The following is a 21598-nucleotide window of genomic DNA, read 5'->3' on the forward strand; positions in this document are numbered from 1 at the left end:
CAGTGAGACACACCCACATCTGCCATTCTGCCACCAAGGCACGGTCGGCAGCTCTCAGATTACGGGCCATTTGGACCTGTCACCTGTCCTGAAATTACAGTAATTTAGGTTCAAGTTATAGTAATGAGGGTTGGTTTCCAGGCTGAGATTGCATAGTTTGGCCCGTTTATTTCCAGAGCTCTACCTGGGACGCACGTTTGAGGAGGAGGTGCGCCTGAGAAATGCCCCAGCAGGGAGGGGAGCTGCTGAAGGCCAGGGTCCTCGTCCCTGGTCCTGCTGCATTACCTTTGGCCCGACAGGGGATGTCCACCACCTTCTCCATCTCAGCTGTGATGTGTCGCTCTGGCTCCTTGACAAACTGAGGCGGCTCTGCCAGAGGAAGGGCCGGGGCAGGGGTCAGATCGTGGGCCTTTCCACCCAGCCGCGCTGTCCCGACCCCCTGGGGAGCCCCAGCGGCGCCTCCGGCTCACCCAGCACGGAGAGGTGGGCGCCCCGGACCACAGGGGCCACGCTGCTGCTTCGAAGCACAGCCTCGCACTCGTAGTAGCCGGCGTCGCTGAGCGTGGGGTTGGGGATGGTGAGGCGGCGGTTGTAGTCGCTGAGGCCGCTGGACAGCTGCACTCCATCTTTCTTCCAGATGATGTGCAGCTTGATCAGGGGCCTGCGGGCGCGGGGAGACAGGGGTCAGCCCAGGATTTTGGAGCCCAGGAAGCAGGGCAGGGCGGGGAAGGAGCATGTCAGGAGCTGGCAGCTTGGCTTTGCCATTTCCGCAGCCTCCAGCTAGAGAACGCTGAGGCATGGTCCTTTGCTTGGGGTCTCAGTCTCCTCATCTGTAAAATGGGGCCAACAGGGTAATCCCTGGGTTGTGAAGATGAGTGTGTTAGTGCAAGAAACGCTCTTGGAATGGGGGCTGATGACGAGGAGTGGAGAGCCCTGTGCAGTGGCTCCAGCAACGCAGGACGTGCCTGCCCAGCGTCTTTTCCTGCTGTCCACATCCTGGAGATTCGGTCTGCTAGGAACTCCTGTCTTGCACCCAGTGGGTCCCCAAGGACCAGGCTGTGAAGTTGCTTGGGGGGGGAACCCAGAGGGTCCCCTGGAAAAGAAACTCTGTGGTCCTGTAAATTTGGAAAGCATTGACGGGAAAGAAGTTGGTCAGAGTTTTCACTGCAGGGCTTCTCAGGGCCTTTAACGTGTGTCCAGCCACCTCTCCCAGGCTGGTGAGAAACTTGGGCTCTGCGTGGCAGGCTTTCAGAAACACTGCTACAGGGAACACTCTCTCGGGAGCCCTCGGCAGGGGGCGACCTTAGGATTGTCACCCAACTCCCCACCTCTCATTACAGGTTTTTCTTTCCTGACCAATTAGAAGGGGTCCAGTCAAGCCGGGTCAGCCTCTGCCCTCAGCCCAGCCCCAGGGGTGAGGCTTGTGTGCAGGCAGAGGCCACGCCTGCTTCCCAGACCGGGGAGCTGGGAGAAGGGCAGTGAGTGCACCCTGGGGGCAGCCAGTTATATTTCACTGCTACAGCTGGCTGGGTGGCCTTGGACCAGCGGCTTGCCCTCTCTGGGCTTCAGGGTCCTGACACCTGTGCTGTGCATTTACTGTTGAGCAAAAGAGGTTGTGTGAGGAGCATTTTGCACACTGCCGTCACCGCAGGAGGCTCAGGGATGGTTCCATGTTTCCCATGTGAGCGGTAAGGGGGCCACTATAGCACCTGGCCCAAGGCCCCCCAAAGTCCACACTGTCTTTCTCATCATGCCGAGGATAAAACCCAGGACCTTGTGCGTTCTAGGTGAGGGCTATGAGACTCAGCTATACTCACAGCTCTATTTTATTTTGAGACAGGGACCTGCTAAGGTGTGCAGGTGCGCCTTGAACTTGTGATCCTGCTTCAGCCTCCTAAAGGAGCCCACACTCGAGTGCCATGGTGATTGCCTTCCCCGCAGGCTGGGAGGGCTCAGCTCTGCAAGGCCACCGCCCCTTCTCTGAGTAGCTTCTCCATGAGGCCCATGGCCTGGCCCTCTTCTCTCAGCCCTGGAGAATGACTGGTCCTGCTGTGTATGACGGCTCCAGACAACAGCTGGGCAGCCACCTGCGTCTCTCCTCTGTTCTCATGTCCATCATCCCACGGGGGTTTAGACCTTTCTTTTCTTTCTCTCTCTCTTTCTCTCTTTTTCTCCTCTTTTCCTTCTTTTTTTTCTTTCTTTCTTTTCTCTCTTTCTTTCTTTCTTTCTTTCTTTCTTTCTTTCTTCTTTCTCTTTTTATTTCTTTCTTTTCTCCCTCCCTCTCTCCCTCCCTCCTTTCTTTCTTTTCTGGTTGAGTTTTGAGACACGGTCTCTCTATGTAGCTCAGGCTGGCCTTGAACTTATGGTGATCCTCCTACTCCAGCCTCCTGAGTGTTGTGATTACAGGCATGCATCACCATGCTTGGCTTGCAGAACTTTCTGAATCTCAGCAGTGCTCCCCAAAGTGGTGGATGGCGTTAGGAGGGACAGGGAGACCGCAAGGAAGCCCCACTCACCTGGCATTGGCCACACACTCCATGATCACCTCCGAGGTCCCAGCCACCACACTGGTGTTCTTGGGGGGGATTATGATGGTTGGTGCGATGGGGTCAGCGGGCCCCCCGACATCTGGAAAGAGGCCAGGTGTTAGCTGGGCACAGGTCAGGACTCGCACCCCCGCCTGGCCAGGCTGACTCCCCAGTGAGCAGGGAGGGACACCACTGTCATGGTGTAGATAGCTGTGGGGGCAGCTTCAGAGTGGAGCCCCTGCACCGTCACCCCAGGGATTATTGTCCCTCCTATCTTCCTCTGCAATGAGTTGCTACAGCAGTGTCCAGGAGAGCCCGCTGGGGACCCTCCTGACCGTGAAGGAAGGCCCGGCCCACCCCTCCTGTAAGTCGGCCCTGCCTCTTCCCTCCGCACCTTGCCCTTTCTTGCTGCCTTTGAAACCCTTCTCCCTGACTCAGTTTATCTTGTAGGTTCACATCTTAGCTGCTGGACTCCTCCACCAGCATGCGAACTCCCCATACTGAATGGAATAGCCTCCCCATTCATGCCAATTGGGCAGTTATGAGTGTGACCTTATTTAGAAAGAAGGTATTAGCAGATGTAAAGATGAGGCCGCGCCGGATTAGCGCAGGCTCAAGATTCAATGTGACTGGTGGCCTTATTTGTAAGAAGAGGGAAATTTAGACACTGATCCACAGGGGAGAAACCTTGGGAAGGCAGAGGTAGAGATGACAGAGATATGTCCACAAGGCAAGAAATGAATGCCAAGGGCTGCCCGAAGCCACCAGACACTGGGGAGGCGGACAGGCTCCTCCCTGCATCCTTTGGGAGGGGCGCAGCTCTGTGGACAGCTTGATGTCATAACCCTGGGCTTCAGACCACAGGGGAATCAATCCCTTGTGGAATAAGCCTCCCAGGTAGCAGTGCTTTGATACTGTGGCCACTGGAGACACCCCAAGGCAGAAACCTTGTGAGTCCTTGCTACAGACTGAACTGTGTCCTCTCTCTGTTGATCTGTTGAAACCCTGACCACAGTGTGATGGGATGTGGAGCTGGCGGCTTTGGGGAAGGTGTGTAGGCTTAAGGAGGCCCTGCAGGTACGGTCTCCATGATGGTACTAGTGTCCTGGTGAGAGGGGGGTGGCCTTGTAAGAGCCCATCTCTCAATCTCTCTCTCCCTCCCTCTCTCTCTCTTTGTGCCATGTGAGGGCACACTGACATGGTGCCATTCTGTAAGCCAGAGAAACAGCCCTCACCGGACCTGGACCACCTGATCTCAGACTTCCGGCTCTAAGACCGTGAGAGTGACCGTGTCTTACCCTCAGCCTGGGGCTTTGCTGTGGCGCTCGAGCCGGCTCACAGCTCTGCTGCCGCCATGCAGACAATGACACGGACAGTGACACCTGGCATATAGTAGGTGCTCAACACCTTCTAGTGAGCCATGATAGACCTAGAGCTCTTATCCTACAGCTCCCAGGGTCTATGACTGAAATTAAGAAGAGCTTCCCATGAGTAGGTTTCACTGAAAAAAAAGAAACCACCCCAACTGTTCTCATCACAGTGGTACCATTTCCTATTCTTAGGGTTTGAATTCTTCAGGAGGTGGCCAGGCTCTTGTCTTTGTGGGTTAGCCTAGGTCCAGTATTGGCAGAAACTCCGATAGTCTCTGTACATCCGCTCAACAGCTCTTGAAAATACAACCTCTGAGGACTTTTTCTCTCACAACAAATCTATCCAGTTGGCCTCGTTCCAGGAGGCTCCAGAGGTGGTGAGCCACGCTGGCCTGCATGGCCCAGGGTGAACAGCGATGGGACGTCCTCTATGGGGTGGGAGGAGGGCAGGCAAAAGCCCGATGCCATTCTGGGCCACCCCAGGCAGCCCCGGGCAGGCTTTTCCACCTGGACTCCAGGCCTTGCTAGAAAAGGCGCAGGAAGAATGGGAATAAAATGTAAAAATAAAGTAAAATGAAGGGCCAAGAAAGGAAGCATATAAAGCAGAGTAATTGCAACAATATAAAAGCCTCATGTAGGTGCCATAAAGAGCGATCGGATTGAAAGCTGCTGATATAGCTGAATCCATAAAAGTGTGCTCTAAGTTGTTTATTACATGCCGGGGCGTGCAGGTACCACGGCCCAGATTAATGGAGCACGAGGAGGAGGCAGACAGTTAGAGGCGGGCTGGAGCGCCGGCAGTGCAGCCGGGTAAACAGACGGCCCTGGGGGGAGGTGAGTTGCGGCGGGCAAGTTGGCACAGGAGGCTGCCCGGGCCTCAGTGGGCTCCCTGGATGGGGAGGGGTGGAGAAGGAAGTGCAGAGCTGGAGGGGAGCCACTGGGCTGGGGAGGGGAGCCACTGGGCTGCCCAGGCACAGGGACACAGGGTCCAAGGGAGCCTGGGTTCAAAGCCTCACTCTGCACTAAGTGTCCGTGATGACCTCAGTAGGTTACCTCGTCCCATTTTCTTAGTGGCTAACGTGGGATAAAACTCATTGCTGCTCAGGGCTCTGTGAACCCAACTGCCCCGTTCAGCAAGTCTGTCCTGGTGAGTGCCTGGCACATGCCAGGAGTTAGAGATTCTCTAGGGAGCCAGACGTCAGGGTCCTTCCCCGAGGGGGTTCAGTGCGGATATGCGGTGATAGGGGGTGGGAGGGAGGGCCCAGGTGGGTGGCTCAGCTGGCCGGGGTGAGGTGGCACACAGCAGGTGCTGTAAAAATAGCCCCTGCTCCTGGGGATTTACCTGCCGAGGCTGAAAAGCGCTGTCCCACTGTCCCAGAACTAGTGACACACCTCAAAGCTACAGAGAGGTGGAAGTCACAGACCCTTGGGGGCCGTGCATGTGTGGGCTCCAGGACACTGAGTAGAGCCTCAGCACTCCCTGGGGTGAGGCAGGAAAACAGCTGCAGGGGGGATGTGGGACTTGCTAGGACCCAGAGGAGGGGGAAGAGGGGGACCCTGTAGGATGGGAAGGGTGGCCCTAAGGACACCAGGAGGCAGGAGGGGAAGTACTGCTTCTGTAGAGCAGAGACCGTGGGCTCTGCCGGGCTTGCTGCTCCATCCCAAGGTGCTACTCTCTGCCTGCAGGAGAAAGTGCTAATTCGTTCCAGTGCTTTTGCTAGCTGAGCCCAGCAGTGGCCTCAGAATCCTTCCTAACCCACCTAACGCAACAAAAGGGCAGAGCTAGCGTGTGGGGTGAAGCCCACGTCCCATTCCCACTAGGCAGGGGGAAGGTAGATTTGGCTGGGAGAGGTTAGACTGAGACCTGATGGCAGAACTAGGAGCTGGGCTCTGTGCTGGAAGTCAGCCCCCAGTGAGCACTGTGATCATAAATGGGAGGACAGACAGGAGGACAAATCCACAGGGCTGGAGTGCAGGAAGATAGAAGGGCTGTGATGGTTTAGATACCAGCTGCCTAGAGAGGGGCCGACCCCTTTACAGAGCAAAGTGGGAAGCCTGTGGGAGCAGATTCCGAGGGTGAGGAGGTCGGATTTTTCACATGGTTTTGAGATGGTGGTGGGACATGCAAGTGGAGAGGTGCAGAAGCACTGGCTGAGCCACACTGTTGGGGGATGTGCAGTGGTCCCGGGTGAGATCGTCGTGCCAGGGCCATGTCCATGGGAAGATCATGCCTGAGCCCTGGGTGCTGGGCTGGTTCGCTGGGGTGGGGGCAGAAGTGATGTAGCAGAAAGAGTGTCAGGGGACACAGGGTGGGCAGCAGGTGATGGAAGCTCAGGGAATGGAGTGCCGGGGAGGGGCAAACGGAGCTGAGAGAGCGGGCGCCAGAGGGGCCAGGGCAGCAATACAGCCAAGAAAGTGTAGCTTCCTACAAAGTGACGGAAGGAGGCAACAGGAGCCTTTTGCTGGGGAGCACCACGAAAGGGACATGAGCTTTTCTCCTGAGATCAGCTCCAGGAGACAAAAGATGCAGTAGTTGGGGTGTGGGCTGTGGGGTCAGGGATGCCTGGGTCCCATGCTTGCTTTCGTTAGTTCCCAGCAGATGCCCCTGGGAAGTGCATTCCAGCACCTGTCTGGGCTGATTCGCTCAGCTTGCTCAACTGTAAACTGTGCTAATTATTATTACTCATGGCCTGCCTCCCACAACTGTCATAAAGAGCGACAGGTGAGTTCCGCGGCACCCGGAGTGTGGAGAACGGGAGGGGTGAGGGCCGAGGGGTGATGTGGCTCACCCTCTGCAGGACACACCTGGCTGTCAGATGCCCGTGCTAGGGAGGGCATGCCAAGTTGTCTTTTGTGTCTAGGTTCCTGTGACTAGCTAGGGTAGTAGACAGCTCAGGCACCAACGCAGGACATATGCCTCATTAAACGCATGCCTCTGACACTGCTCAAGCCCAGAAGGGCAAGACGGCAAGCAGCCAAGAGTCCTCAACCTTTGGTGGGGCTGCTGTTCCCGATGGGAGTCTATGGAGTCACGAGGGAGGAGGAGGCTCAGCCCCTCCCGACCAAGGCTGACTAAACTCAGCACGGGGTAGTTCTGGCAGAGGTTTACTCTAGGTGAAATCTGCCCCAGCTCCGGGGTCAGGGGAAATACTGGAGCAAAGGGAGCGCCAAAGGCTAAGCTATGAAAATCACAGGCGGGCCCAAGCAAGGAGGGTGGCATCGTCCGCGTGAGCGCCTGACATGGACAGGGCCCCTGGTACAGGAGGATACAGATGGAGGGCCCCGTACCAGGTCATGCTGGAGGCAGTAGCCCAGGGTGATTTTCCTGACAGCCTCCCTAAGGAGCTTTTAGGGTGATCCGTTCTCCCCAGATCATCTTGTTAATGCTGCCAGCTCTGCCGTGGGAGGCATTTTACAGATGAGGAAGCTGAGGCTCAGGGACAACGTGGCCTTGCTGGCCATAGGTCCTGTGGGTAGAGGGCAGGGCTGTACCCCCTCTGTCCCCTAGGCAGGATCCCAGGCACTGCACCGCAGCCAGCCCTGGGCACCAGGGCACTCAGGCCTTCAGACCTGCACTGTCCCACACAGGGCCGCGAGCCGCATGTGCCTCCCCAGTAACTGAAATGCGGCCAATGCCCCTTTGATTTCATATGATTTAATTTTAACTAATTTACATTTAATTAAAAACGGATTCCCCAATTCAGTTATTAGAACACTTTTAAGCATGTGTGGAGCAACTTGGGGCATACGACTCTACATTTTCAGCTGTAAATTTAATGAAATAAAAACACAGATCACGTATTTCAGACGAAAATTTAGCATTCCAAATTGAGATGTGCTGGAAGTGTAAAACGCACACAGATCTCAAAGACTTAGTATCCAAAAACCCAGTGGAAAATACCCCACTAATATTTTCTACGTTGAAGGTATATAAGAGGATATTTGGGATACATTTGGTTAAATCAAATATATTCATAAAACGAATTCCACCTATTTCTTCTTACTTTGTGAAAAGTGGGGCTACTGCAAAAATTTAAAATTGTGTTTCTATGGGGCAGTGTGGTTCTGCTCCCAAGGTGTGGGGCCAGGGGTGATGGTCCATGCGAAGTCACCTGGATTGCTCTGGCCAGGTCAATGCCTGGGGTTCCCAGTTTTCCTCTTTCTTTCCCCATTTCCAAAGAGCATGGGGTCCCAGCAGGCTGCTGAGAGAATCCCCGTGAGATCAGAGCAGAGCGGTATAGAGGAGGGGTGGGGGAGGGGAGGGAAGGCTGGAGGAGTGAATGAAGCAGCCAGAGCCCGTGGTAGGTGAGGTGGCAATTGCTCCTCACAAATCGGTTGGCAGGCAGGCAGGCAGGCTGGGGAATTTGTGTCAGAGCGAGGAAAAGGGTTTTGAAGTGCGATCACTCACGGGAGGGGAAATTAGCTAAACATCAGCCGCTTCTCCTCACAATCTAGCACAAATCACCACATGGAGGCAGGCGCTAAGGAGTGCTGGGGTGGACGAAACAGACAGCTGGGCGAGGTACTGGCAGATGGGGGATGGAGGAGCCCTGCCCACCCACCTCGGGCCAGTTGGGTGGCTGGGGTGGTTTGAGATGGCGCAGAGAACGAGCGACTCCATCGTCAGTGCTGACTCCTGCGGGGAGCTGGGCAGTGCAGGAGGAAGACAGCAAAGGCTCCCCAACCTAGGGTAGACTGAGCCACCGAGAAAGCTATCTGCCTTTGACTCGGACACCGAGCCACTCTGCATCTGCGGCATTGCCTCTAACCAGGTGACCGGGCTCCATAAGACTGTGGGTATTATGGTCACTGGGAAACATATGGGAGAAAGCGCTCCCTTTGTGACTCAGTTTCTTCCTCCCATGGAAACAATAGCCTTAGCTCATGCATGGTTGGGGGCTCAAGCTATGGACTCAGCTGAGAGCCTGGCTCAGGCCAATAGGAGAGTTATCCTGTGACTCTGATGGATGATGGGTCAGTAGCCAGAATGGATTCTCTACCCTGTCTTTCCAGGCAGGCTGGAACCTGGGAAGGAAAAAGGACAGAACTGGGAATTTGGGAATTTGGGGAGAGATCCTGCTGGAGCTCAGAAAACCCAGGAACGGGGCTGGCAGAGGCTGGGAAGATTGTGGGCAGTGGAGGCACTGGCAGACAGAGGCTGGGATCCGGGGGAGGTACCAGAAGGCCCCTGGTTGCCTGCGCTCTCATCTTGCTGCAGGTGGGCACATACCAGTGCAACCATGGATGATAAATGAGGCTGCTTTGGGAACGCAGGAGTGGTACAGATGTGGAGGGACGTGAACATCTGGCTCCCTCAGCTTGGGTGGTGTTTGGCTGTTCCGGGAAGTGCTAATATCACCCCATGTGCTTGGATTTGGTCTCTGTGATTCCCAGCCTGCGCTGGCACCCCACCCGCCCCATCCCCTTCTCTATTCCTGGGACGGGGCCCGGAGGGAGCACGTAGCCTGGCAGAGGACAGCCTGGCCTGGGACCACATCCCTGGCTGCGGTCTTGGCTGGACAAAACTCTGCCGAAGGTCTCCCAAGGAGTTTCCCTTCAGGCACTTCTTGCCAGGCTTTTCTCTCCCAGCCCCAGGGCATCCAGGGTTAGGCAGACTGGCATATTTAGGTAGGAGGCAGGGACTGCCTGTGTTGCTGCTGGTGGGAACTGCCTGGCTCCAAGCAAAAACAGTGCTTTGCCAGCTGAGCAGAGGCAGTTAGTGTATTTCTTTTTTTAAATGACCTTCTGATCTCCTGGGGTGCTTTCTCTGTCAGCACCTGAGCCCGGGATGGCTGTGATCCACACAGGCACACTCTCTCCCGCTCTGTTCCTCCCCTCCCTAAGCCTCAGTGGCCCCGCTGACAGCCAGGGCAGGAGTCCCATCTCCTCCTGCAGGGACTCAGACCAGCTTCCAGAGCTCAGCTCCCTCCTGTTCCCACCCTGGTACTCGCACCAGAGCACAGCACCCAGCCTCGCTCTTCCCCTCCCTGGGAGGGTTTCCTGCTGCTGCTGTCCCCATCCTCCGCCCCCTCCATTCTATCTTCCCAATGACCCCCTGGAGCACCATTCCCAAGATTTAATGACCCGCTCCGAGACATCCAGGCCCTGTGCTTACTTACTCTCCACGGCGAGAGTGATGGGTTGGCTGGTCTTGTTATCTCCGTTCTTGTCATTAACAGCCTGCACATAGTAGCGGCCGGCGTCCGGAGCCACCGTTGACAGGATGACAAGGGTGTTCTCCAGCGTGATGGCTCTGGGAAGAGGAAACGGATTCCTGGAGGGGCTTGGAGCCTCCTGGGGGTGGGAGCCAGGATCTGAGGCTGCTGGCTTGATGGAGTCACCCCAGCCCAGCCGGAAAGAGGAGAGGTAGGGTACCCTTACCCAGCCACTTGCTGTTCAGCCCCACTCACAGTTAGTATGCAGAGAACCCCGACAATCTCTGGTGCTGGTGTCAGGCCGAAATAGGATGCACGGACACCCAGAGGCTGAGGCCATCCACCTGAAACCTTCCCAGCCCCACCCCAAGGGTGGGCTTAGGGCCTCCTCCCCAGTCTCCATGGAATTCTACTCTTTCCCGGGACACAGCCTTGACGACTTTGTGAGGCTGTCTCCGCACATGAGCGTCTCAGCACTGGAGACATATTCATGGGACAAATGAGCGAAGCTGAGCGGTAATAATGTACCCGGAAATGTGCAGGGCCATTCCAGGATTGCTGCTGCAGCCCCAGTCATTCCTTTTTTAGGTTGACTCAAAAGCCACAGGTTGCCTGAAACAGCTCTCTAGGGTCCTGTCTCCCTCCAGCCCCCTCCCTCGGGATCAGTTTCCCCCTTCCTGAAGCTGGAGAACATGCACAGGGCCAACCGGGCTGCCTAACAGGAGAAAGGAAGGGCGGCTGTGCTGTGGGGTTTGAGCTAGGCCACTTGTCCCCAGGCCAGTTCCCTTTCCTGGGTTCCCATCATGCAGCCCCTCGGCAGGCCAAGTCCTCCAGACAGAGAGACTGGGGTCCCCTGAATGTGGACGCAGTGGTGTGGGGAGCACTGCCCACCCCACTCTGCCTGTGCCTTTCACCCATTCTCCTGATGACAACAAAACCACTAGTTTGCCAAGTCTATCTCCGGATTGTAATGCGATGTGCCCGAGACAGCTGTTAAACATCCTTAATGTTAGTTTAACAAGGACAAATCCAGTTGAATTCTTTTCAAATTTTCCCATTAGGTGAATGTTACAGAGTTTTAAGCAGGCTCTCAAATAAACACGCCTGCTAATGCCTCTCCAGCCCAGTTCTCTTCCAGCCTGAGTGTGCAGTGTCCCCCTCCTGATTCGGGGGTTTTATCTACCAGGACCCATCCCATCAATGGAGCTTTGGGCAGGAGGGAGGGAACCCCTCCCCCCATGCACAGAAGGTAATGATGTCCATTTTTTTTCTTCTTTTCCTGGAAAGCTTTTTACCCCCAGCTAATGAAATGGTAGGAGATAGGACCACAGCCCGGCTAAAATATTTTAAAGGGGACAACACAGGATCAGAATGGTCACCATCTTCCTGCCTGTGAGCCTCCCGCAGGGAACTTTGTCCTTAGGGGTAGCATGTGGGTGGCTGAAGGCTCAGGGAGGGAGTCTGGGCTGTGGGTTGCTGGGTGCAGGGTGGCAGATCAGGCGCTGAGCTCTGGAACAGAACTAAGGTCCCAGCTGCTGGGGGCACATACTTCCTCATGGCCGGGCCTGTTGCCTCACCTCTGCAATGGTCGGAGCAAATATTTGCTAGGATTTCCTCCAGGCCGAGGCTGAGGGATGCTGGATCCTGTTGTTGCTGCTTCTGTTTGTTTCCATTTGGCCCACACAAGCCCAGCAGCCTTCTGGCTGGCTCCACCCATACCTCTCACCTGGTCGAATTTGGCTTCAGGATGGAGGAAATTGTGTGGGTAGCAGAGCGCTGGCACCCCGAAGGTCCAGGAACCAGCCACACCGTTTGACAGGCTACTGTAGGGTGGGTCTAAAAGAGGCACCTGCAGGCCTACTCTCTTCACCCAACCATCCTGAGCCCCCTTTGGCTTCCAGAGAAGGAACCCCTCCTTCCAATTTCTTTTCTTCTTGACTAGGAGGGCTCCTCATGGCCCATCTTCTTCTTTAGCTATGTTTTTATATTATGACAATTTTTCCAGTTCAGTGATTCTCAACCAGGGATGACCTTGTCCCATTGTCAGGGGACACTGACAATGTCTAGGCTTTTGGTTATCATAGCTGTGAAGGGGCTCCTCAAAGCTAGGGGCAAAAGCTATGAATGCTGTTAAGCTGGAATCCCACAATGCGCAGGTCAGCCCCGTGGGGAGAATGACAGTCCCTGGATGGCATGGTTGAGTACTGTGGCATCCATGTGGTTGAATGTGTCCCCTAAGGGTTCATACATTGAAAATGTAACCTACACTGTGAGGTATTAAGAGTGTGGGAACTTGAGAGATGATTAGGGTTAGACAAGGTCATCAGGGTGCAGCCCGTGAATAAACCTTGGTGACCTGAAAAGAAGAGGGAGACCAGACAGACACACATACACATGCGCTCACCCAGTCTCTTGTTATGGGACATCCTGTACCACCCTGCCAGGCAAGGCCAACACCAGTTCCAGCCCCTGACCTTGGACCTATAGAATCATGGGCCAACATAAACCTCATCCCTTTACCCGGCCTGTGGTATTGTGTTCCTAGCCATGGAAAATGGACTGATCCATGGAGACAGCCTGTCCTAGGAGGGGTGGACATTGATTGAGCCGGCAGAGATGGCCAGCTACCCAGCTCGGTTCTAGGCTCCCCTCCTGGAGAGGACTGGAGCTGCTGGATCCGGCTTCCTGTCCTGTACAGAGCGACATGGAGGAGGGGATATACACGCTCCAGATTTGGCCCCACAGGGACCCTGCACTGTTCTTCTGTTGCTCCCTCCCCTCCGTCAGAGCAGGGTGACTGGGAAGTCCTGTCTGCATGACAGCAGAGCCCCAGCAACCTGTACCTGGAGCAACTGTGCAGGGGGAACAGCCCTCTGCCGCTCACCCAAGGTAGGATGTTCTACATGCCAGACATTACCTTCTGTGTCCAGTCACTGGGGCCTGGGGTCTGCCTGGTACTGCAGCTAGCATTGCCCTTCCAAGTGCCTGCAGGGCAGCAGCTGGGCCTGGGCCCCGCAGGACACGGGTTTGAGCCTTGAGCACGGAGTGGGACAGAAGACCCAAACGCCTTTTCCTCGCCTGCCTGACTCCAGCTGGAAGGCACGGAAGTCCTTGGGCTTGCAGCCATCTGCGTGATGACTGTCCCCTTGATACACAGGCGAGTTCACTGCCAGCATGCACACAGCTGCTTGTGGCCCTTGGGAAGGCATCTAGGCTGCCGTACCCAGATGTATCCACACTGAGGGAAGCTGGGGAAAGACTCTGGCGGGGGGCAGGGACAGCTGTGCTCAACTCTTGCGGGAGGACAGGTTATCTTTTTTGGCTATACCCCTGGCTCCAAGTCTTTAGGCTCCTTCTGGTTCCTCTGATAGGCCCAGCCCTTGCCCACCTTCCACCAACTGCTCCTTTTTCACTATCTCCCTTTTCTCGGCTCAGTGCGAACCCAACCCATCATTCAATTAGGAATAAAATAAGTCATCCTAGAATGTGCCCAAGTCCCCCAGCTTGCACGTCTGTTAGGAATCTTGTTTCTTTTCCCATAGTGAGCTCTGGGGCTCATGAGGTGGCGCTGATCCCTGTCCTGCCTGGTGGTGGCAACGGCCCTCTGCAGGTAGCAGGGCCTTCCTTGGCTTGCAGCCTCTCTGGCTGATAGCACTCATCAGATGCGGAGCTCAGACATGCATCCCCTCGGGAACCTGCCTCCAGGGTTCCTTTCTGCCCATGATGAGTATTAATCTATGGTAATTGCCAAGGGAAAGTGCCCCGGTGTTCTAGCATGCACTGGGTAGAGTGGGTGAGGGATAGCCGTGGGTGATCAGGAAATGTGCATGTGTGAGAGTAGACCAGGGTGATTCTGTCCTGAATGAGAGAGGCCAGAGACAGAGAGAGTAAAAAGAGAGGCCAGAGATGAGAAAAGGAGATGAGAAGGTGCCAGCAAAAGGATAACACTGTGTTGACAAGGATTCTGAGGCCCCATCCAGCCTCATGGGAAAGAGCATCACAATCGATTAGCAATGTCTGCCCTGGCTGCACAGGGAGTGGCTCTTTCTCTACTATGTTTGTAGTGTTCCGGGCAGTCATTACCTGCTGATCTGCATACAGAATGCCATCAGCGATACACGCGGGCAACCTCAGAAAGGGAGTTAGGATGGGATGGGACTCACCTAACCAGCACCTGTGTGGCCCAGCATTCTTCTACAGCACAATCTCAACATCCATTCTGTGGCTTTACTGAATACTAGGTTCAGGGGCCATGCTGGCTCTCACAGTGTGAGTCCACTGTTTTTTTTTTCCTGGTACTGGGAATCGAACTAATGACCTTGCACTTGCCAGGCAGGTGCTGTGCCACTGAGCTAAATCCCCAGCCCCCGTGAGTCCACTTTTAACCTGTGGTGCTGCTCCAGTCCTTTCCCTCACTCTGTATCACCCCATCTGCCATGTGCCTGTGGTCTTTTCCCTCCATCACATGGCATATGGCAGAGAGGATGGATAGAGCACACCTCTTGACTCTGACTTCCGCCATGTCCTTGCTTTGGCCAATGTGATGTTAGCAAGACCCTGAAATTTATGGTTCTGCTTCTTCTCCTGCTCCTCTGTAATTGCCCAAGAACATGCAAGGGCAAGCTGGCAGGAGGATGAGACATGCAGAGGAGAGCCAAGTCACCTGTCATCTAGTGTGAGGCCATCCAGCTAACCCCAGAAAAGTGAGCCCAACCAAGACCAGAAGAAGCACCCAGGCAAGCCCAGTCTCAATCATCAACCGGCAGACTCCTAAGGAAAATATAGCAAAGTCCTTATTGTTTTGGCAGCATTTGGTATGTTTTGTTATGCAGCATTATTAAGACTATAGGTGACTGATACATAATAGGTTCTCAACACTGGTTGCACATTCTGATGACCAAATTATGCCCCATTTCAATTAAATCAGGATGCCTTAAGGTGGAATCCAAGGATCAGTAGTTTCCAAAGCTCTCAAATGAGTTCTACAGGTAGCCAGGTTGAGAATCTCTGAGCCAGGACTAGCTCTCCAAAGCAGAGTCCCTTCTTCAAGTCTATGTGCTTGTTCACACTTAAGTGTCACAGAAGGCAAGAGTTATAGACCCTGACTCTACAGTCAGCAGGGTTGGAGCCAACTATGTGAGATCTGGCCAAGTAGTTCAACTTTGGGAGCTTCAGTGCATTGTTTGTACAGTGAGGATAAAGCCAGCCAATTCCTGGGGCAGTTGTGAGGGTCATGCATTCAGCAACTGGTCTTGGAGCAGATGTTCTAGTGGGTGGGAAAGAGAAGGAGACTGAGAGAGCCTCCTTCTTCATGGAGGGCAGTTTCTCAGAGAAGAGGAGATGTACCTGTGCTTAGCATGGTCCTGAGACCATAGCAGTCACTCAATCAACAAGTCACTATCATCACTATGACATTGTTATGATATTATACTTCTGTCATGGGACCTAATACTCCCCAAAGGTGAGAATCGTGCATATCTCCCTGACTCCCTACAGAACAGGATGGGCTCCGCCCATTCTAAAAGGTAGCCCAGCAGGTCAGGAGGAAGGCTTTCTGGGAGCAGGGAGGAGCTGGAGCCATAGAAAAGAAAGTCCGGGGCTGGTTTCTGACCCTGAGCAGCAACAGGGGATTGAGGCAGGATCTTCTGGAGGGATGTTGTGCTCCTTGCCTTCTGTGGTGGGGAGCGGTGTTGGCTCTGCCACTCCTACACACAAGCAAGGCTACCAGGGCCAAGGCAGGGGGCACATAGAGGGATCCTTGTGCAAATGGAAAGCACTGCATATCTTTGTGCCAGGCCTCCCCTGACCACATCCATTCCTCACAGCCAAACACACACTGCCCTTGCACCCTGGTGCACACCTACCACACCCACACAACCACAATGGAGATGTCCAGTCTCCATCACCCTAGCACTCCTGCTTACATCCTGGGCCTGTGTGTGTGTGTGTGCCTGTGCATGCATGTTCATGTGCATGTTTGTGTGTTTTAAGTCCTTTTGGAGAATTATTCTCCAGCTCAGCATGGAGGCAATGCCCTGGGATTCCCAGAAGATCCCAAGTCCTCACAGGCAGGTTTCAAGAAAGTCCCTTGTAAACTAAACTTCTGTCCCTACCCAGGAGGTCCCGAGGCTGGCCCTGTCCCAGACAGAGGCTTCTGTAGAAGGGCTCTCTTCAGCATATGAGAAACTTGATCCAGCCCAGCCCCCCTCCCACAGGCCCAGCCTCCCTCATTGTCCCCACAGGGCAAGGCCTCACATGCGGCTGCTGGGTGGGATCTTGCGACCATCACGGAACCAGGTCACCTGCGGCCGGGGAAAGCTGGCAATGCGTGGGGCGCGGATGACGGCAGCCTCTCCATGGGAAACGCTCTGGTGCTTCTCGCCCTCCTCGAAGCTCCCCATGTCTGCAGTGGGAGAAGGTAAACAGGAATCAGGGGCTAAGGAACTGCAGGGTTCCTGGGGACAGTGTCTACAGCAGCGGGATGACATGAAGCAGACAAGATGGCACAGGAAGATGACGCTAAGCGGTCAGAGCATCTCACCCCACCCCACCTCCCCATTTAACCCACAGTGGTGACATACACTGCTGCATGAGTTTGGGTTTCACATCCATTTATATCTGCAGGTATCCATATATCCTTGAACCAACTGATTTGTCCAACCGCCACAAGAGGCTGATCATTATTTCACACCTTTTATAACTGAAAAAAACACTAAAATGGCTCTGCTTAATTAACTTGTCCAAGGTCATGTAGTTAGGAAGGAACTCTGGCATTGGGCTGCCATTTCTCCTCTGCCCTGTGGTGTTGCTTTTGGCACAGTAGGGGCATAGGTGTGACTTCTGTGCCCTTGGGGGCACACTGGAGCGACTGGGGTCTTGGATGCTCATAAAGGGGTGTGTTGTGGAGAAAAGTTCCCTTTGGTGCCGGGGGGCGGGGCGCGTGTGCGGCTGTGCGTATGTGCAAACATAAACACCATATTGCTCTTTGCAAAGCATGCCTCCCTCCTTAGTAGAAAGGGGAAGAGCATTTATCCTGGCTCTGATGTTCTGTCAACCAGGAGGGAAGCAGAGAGCAGAGGAGACACACAGGAGGCCCTTCTGGCTCCCTGCCTGCTTGCTGGGCAGGGCTAGGGTGGAGGGACTGAGTCTCACAGCAGCGGCCTGGGCAGGGGGCTTTGGGAAGGGGCATCGAGATTCTACCACACCCTTGAAAATCAGTGTGCGGCCTTGTTAATGCAAGTGGAGTCCGTGAGCCCACAGCACCAGCCAGGTGCCCAGTTGACAGGCAGAGTCTCAGCCCACCCAGACCACCGGGCCAGAACCAGCAATCCAGCAGGATGCCCTCAAAGGGTATCCAGGTTCATCTGTGACTCTCACTGTGCATACCAGACAGGCTCTGCGTCAGGAACCTGAGGAGTTAGACAGTGCTGCTGGGAGTTCCACCCCCAAAGCTTCTGATTTCATTGGTACAGGGTGAGGGGAAGGGAATCTCAGGCAGGGAGCACCCTGCACCAGTCCACCACCCTACCTTCTAACCCCGTCATGGCGAACCTGCCAGTGCTTTCAGTGGTAATAAATAGGCTGCTGCAGCACGCGTGCCATAAGTTCACCACCACTACTCTACCCTACGATGTGTTCTGCCACACTCCCCAGAGCCATAGGCCTATGTGCCATAAAGGGTACAGACCACGGACTTCTGGGCCTTAGTTTCCTGATGGCCTCTCTTTAACCAAGGGGTGCCATATCCTAAGCCACCTGGACTCCTCCTACCATGGCAGTTATTGTTTCTCAATTCCCTGACACCATGGCCTCTTCCTCCTCTCCTCCCCTTGGAGTTCCCAGCCTGGCTGCCCCTTCTAGAACCCTTAGTTTTCCCAAAGGAAGAATCACTGGAGTGGGTGGGGCTCAGACACTGGTGTTTCTAAAGCCACTCAGAAGCTCCAGGCAAGGTCAAGCATACTGTCTTGCCTGAAGATAGCCCAGGGCTCTTCTATGTGGCTCATCTCAGAGTCACCCCGGGGCTAGGCTCACCCTCTAGTGTCCCCCTGCCTCCTCCCCAGGCCATGGACAGCCCTGCCACAATGTACCTGGGTCGCTGTTCCTTGCCTTGCTCATTCCACTGCTCACCCAAGTTGGAGACCGCTGGCCTGTACTCTCCTTTCCTCAAGCCCTGGACTTGGTTCTCTGGGGCCACGCCCTTGGTCTTAACTGTAACCCCTCTGCACATGACTCTCACATCTCCTCTCCAGCTCTCCCCTGAGCTCCAAGGTACAATTTCCAGCAGTTTGCTGGGTGTTTCCGTCGGGAGGGCCCCTCAGCATCTCCCCAACAAGTCCTCCTTCTTGCACCCTTGGTTCTATTTGTTGCTTCCACCACTGCCACCACCCTGCCCCAGTCAGCTGAACTCAACCCCTTGAAGTCTTTGGTGGCGCTTCCCTCCCTGGTCTTCACAAAGTCCTCAGCTCCTCCTCTGGGCTGTCACTCTTATGAAACAAGACCCCAGGCTCCCACAGGCCTGCCAACAAGCTAGTCCCATTGTCTCCAGCCTCTGACTCCTAGCATGGTCCCCTACCACCCATCCCTCCTACACAAGGTTCCCGAGTAACTTTCTGACCACATGGCCAGCCTGCTTGGAGACTTCAGCACCTCTTCATTGCCCCAGGAAAGTCTGGATCCCCTTGCCTGGTTTCAGGGTCCCTCCTAGTTGGGCCTCAACCAGCTTTTCTTGCCTAAGGGCCCACACCGTGTCCTGCCACTATGAATTACACACACTGTACTTCCCGCCCTCTATTTTTGCTGAGCACCTGCGTGAAATGCCACCAGAATAGGCCATGAGTCACCGACATGCCATAGTTCTACAGCATCCCTGGTGATGTAGCCAAAATAGTTTCCAAGGATAAAAACTCCTATTGGCATTCTTGTTCTAAATTTGGTAGGTAGTATGTGCGTGGGGCTTAGGTAACTCTGAGACTGGAATTCAAATCCTAGCTGTGATACTTACAGGCTATGACACTGGGCCAAACTTTTGACTTTGTCAAGCTTTAATTTCCTCTTCTACAAAATTAAAACTTAAAAAAAGAGAGCTTTCTTTACGGGTTAAACTGAGGCACACATGAGATAATATGTGTGTGCAAGGCTGAATCTCTCTAAAGATGAATATTTATCCCCCTCTCCAAATATCTTTCTTACAATGTGTCTGATATTCTTCCCATTGGGAGGGGGGTGGCCTATGTATCTTCCCCTTGGGTCTTTGGAGCTTGTGACTCTTCCCCCTATAGAACATGCTGGAATTGATGCTGTGTGACTTTCAAGGTTAAGTCATAAAAAGATGCAGCTTCTACCTGGCTTTCGCTCACCAAACACTGGTCCTTGGCATCAAGCCACTGTCCTGCAGAAGCTCAGTTGAGCCCAAGTAGATACAGAAACAGAACACATGGTGGGGAACAGAAGCCAGCGTGACAGCCAGCATCAGCACCAGACAGTTGAACAAACAGGTGAGGCATCAGGTGACTTCAGCCCGCAGCCTGCATGTCTCAGCTGAGACCTCAGTCATCACAGAACACAGGCAAGCTGTCCCTGCTGTGCCCTGTTCAGATTCCAGAGTCACAGAATCTGTGAGCGTAACTAATGACTGCTGTACACCACTGCATCCTGGGGTGATTTGTTACCCAGCATAGAAACTGGAAGAGTATATAAAAGTGGTGAAAATGATATCTAATACTTTCAGTATTAAAATATGGGAATCCCATACATTTTTCATGGTTTAGTTTAAATATCACCTCGTCAATAAAGATTACTCCAAACCATCAAAATAGAATTAAAAAACAGATTTGTTGCGCACTTAACCCACGCCAGGTTTCTTTCTGGGTCTATTTTCCGTGCATTATCTCATTTAATCCTCTCAATAACACGACAAGCTCAATTTTAATAAATATACGTTTTAGTGGTTTATTAATTTCTATTACTTGGCTCTGTCTATAAAAATTACATCAATAAATCACACTGATTTCAGTTCTTACAATAATTTTATCTGTTTAAGAAACTTTTCACAGAACTCAGAAGATGTATTTAAACAATTTAGAGCAATTTCGTGGTAATAGTGTTTCTCTCTGCTTTCTGTTTTTATTAGCTCCATTTGGTCGATGGGGAGATGAGGGTTCATGGAGACAGAGTGGCTTGTCCGGCGTGAGGCACCAGGGCTGGGCCTGGCTCAGCCTCCCTTTGCACACCCTCCCCCTCTTTACTGGCTCCTAGCCCACAATGAAACTCCCCATGAACTTTTCTTATCTTCCAGTAGACCGTAAGCTTGGTGAGGCAGTTCTATGTCAGCGCATTCATGAGCAAATCTCTACCAGACACGAGGCTCATCCTCTGCACACAGCGGGATCTGTCTGACTTCACCCAGCACCACCTGACTTCACTCAACAGCTCCTTGCACAGCCTTATTGTGGCTCAGGTGGGACCTGTGGTGGGCGCTGAAGAAAGACCTGGTCCGTGCTCTTGTGGAGCATAAAGTCTTGGCGGGGAGACGGGTATACATAGGCAAATGATCAGCGTTTACACCTGTGACAGCAGGTGCACCTGTGACAGCAGGTGCAGCATAGCTGGGAACAGGAACGGGTTTCTTCCCTGAAAGGCAGTAGCAAGAGAAGGTACTTCAGGCTCGGGGAGGGTGTGGTGAAGCCATAAATACAGAGGTGTCTGGCAAGTGTGTGCACAGGTGTACAGGGGTCCAGTTTGGGTCCACAGGAAATAAGCACATGAAGGCCGGGAGGTGGGGGAAAGCAGCAGTGGGGGAAATGAAAGGTTGGTAGGGCAGGAACGGGTTTGCTCAGCGCACAAACACCTTGGATGGAGGGTTCTATGGGTGGAGGGTTGTTTGTTCAGGACGGTTGGCTGTGTGCATTATTTCATTTAATCCTCCCAATAACATGATAAGTCCAATTTTAATACATATTGGCTGATGGAGGGATGGGCAACTGGGTAAGGAGAAGAATGAATGAATGGCTAGGAGTCTGCATATTTGTATGGTGGGTTAAGTGGTACGCGTGGATAGATGGTTGTATATATGCATTTTTTATATATGGGGAGATGATGGTTATATATATGTATATATATGTATGTATGGTTGTATGATTGTATGTGTGGGTGAATGAGTGGTCGTATAGTGGAATGGATGGTTTCATGCATGTATGTATGTGCATGTATGTATATGTGTATAGTGAGATGGACAGTTATAGTGGGAGTGGATGGTTTTATGTATGTACATATGTATGTGTGCACATATGTATATGTATATAGCGAGATGGACAGTTATAGTGGGATGGATGGTTTTATGTATGTGTGTATCTGCATGTATGTATATGTGTATAGTGAGATGGACAGTTAAAGTGAGATGGATGAGTGTATGTATGTATGTATGTGTGCACGTATGCATATGTGCATAATGAGATGGAAAGTTATAGTAGGGTGGATGGTTTTATGTATGCATGTATGTATCTGCACATATGTATATGTGTATAGTGAGATGGACAGTTATAGTGGG

At 53.4% G+C, this 21598-nt stretch overlaps 1 protein-coding gene across 1 annotated transcript in view; it reads right to left on the bottom strand.

Annotated features, from left to right (window-relative positions):
* The window catches only part of Sdk2 (sidekick cell adhesion molecule 2), a gene marked incomplete in the record, with an annotated part of 261617 nt that overhangs the window by 81600 nt on the left and 158419 nt on the right, over positions 1-21598 (bottom strand). The window contains 5 exon segments of the mRNA XM_013508659.1: positions 286-369; positions 471-661; positions 2517-2628; positions 10018-10151; positions 16309-16456. Of these exon segments, the coding sequence (XP_013364113.1) occupies positions 286-369; positions 471-661; positions 2517-2628; positions 10018-10151; positions 16309-16456 (669 nt within the window).

The sequence above is a fragment of the Chinchilla lanigera genome, unplaced genomic scaffold (assembly GCF_000276665.1).
Source record: "Chinchilla lanigera isolate Chin_1 unplaced genomic scaffold, ChiLan1.0 scaffold00152, whole genome shotgun sequence".
NCBI lineage: Eukaryota > Metazoa > Chordata > Mammalia > Rodentia > Chinchillidae > Chinchilla > Chinchilla lanigera.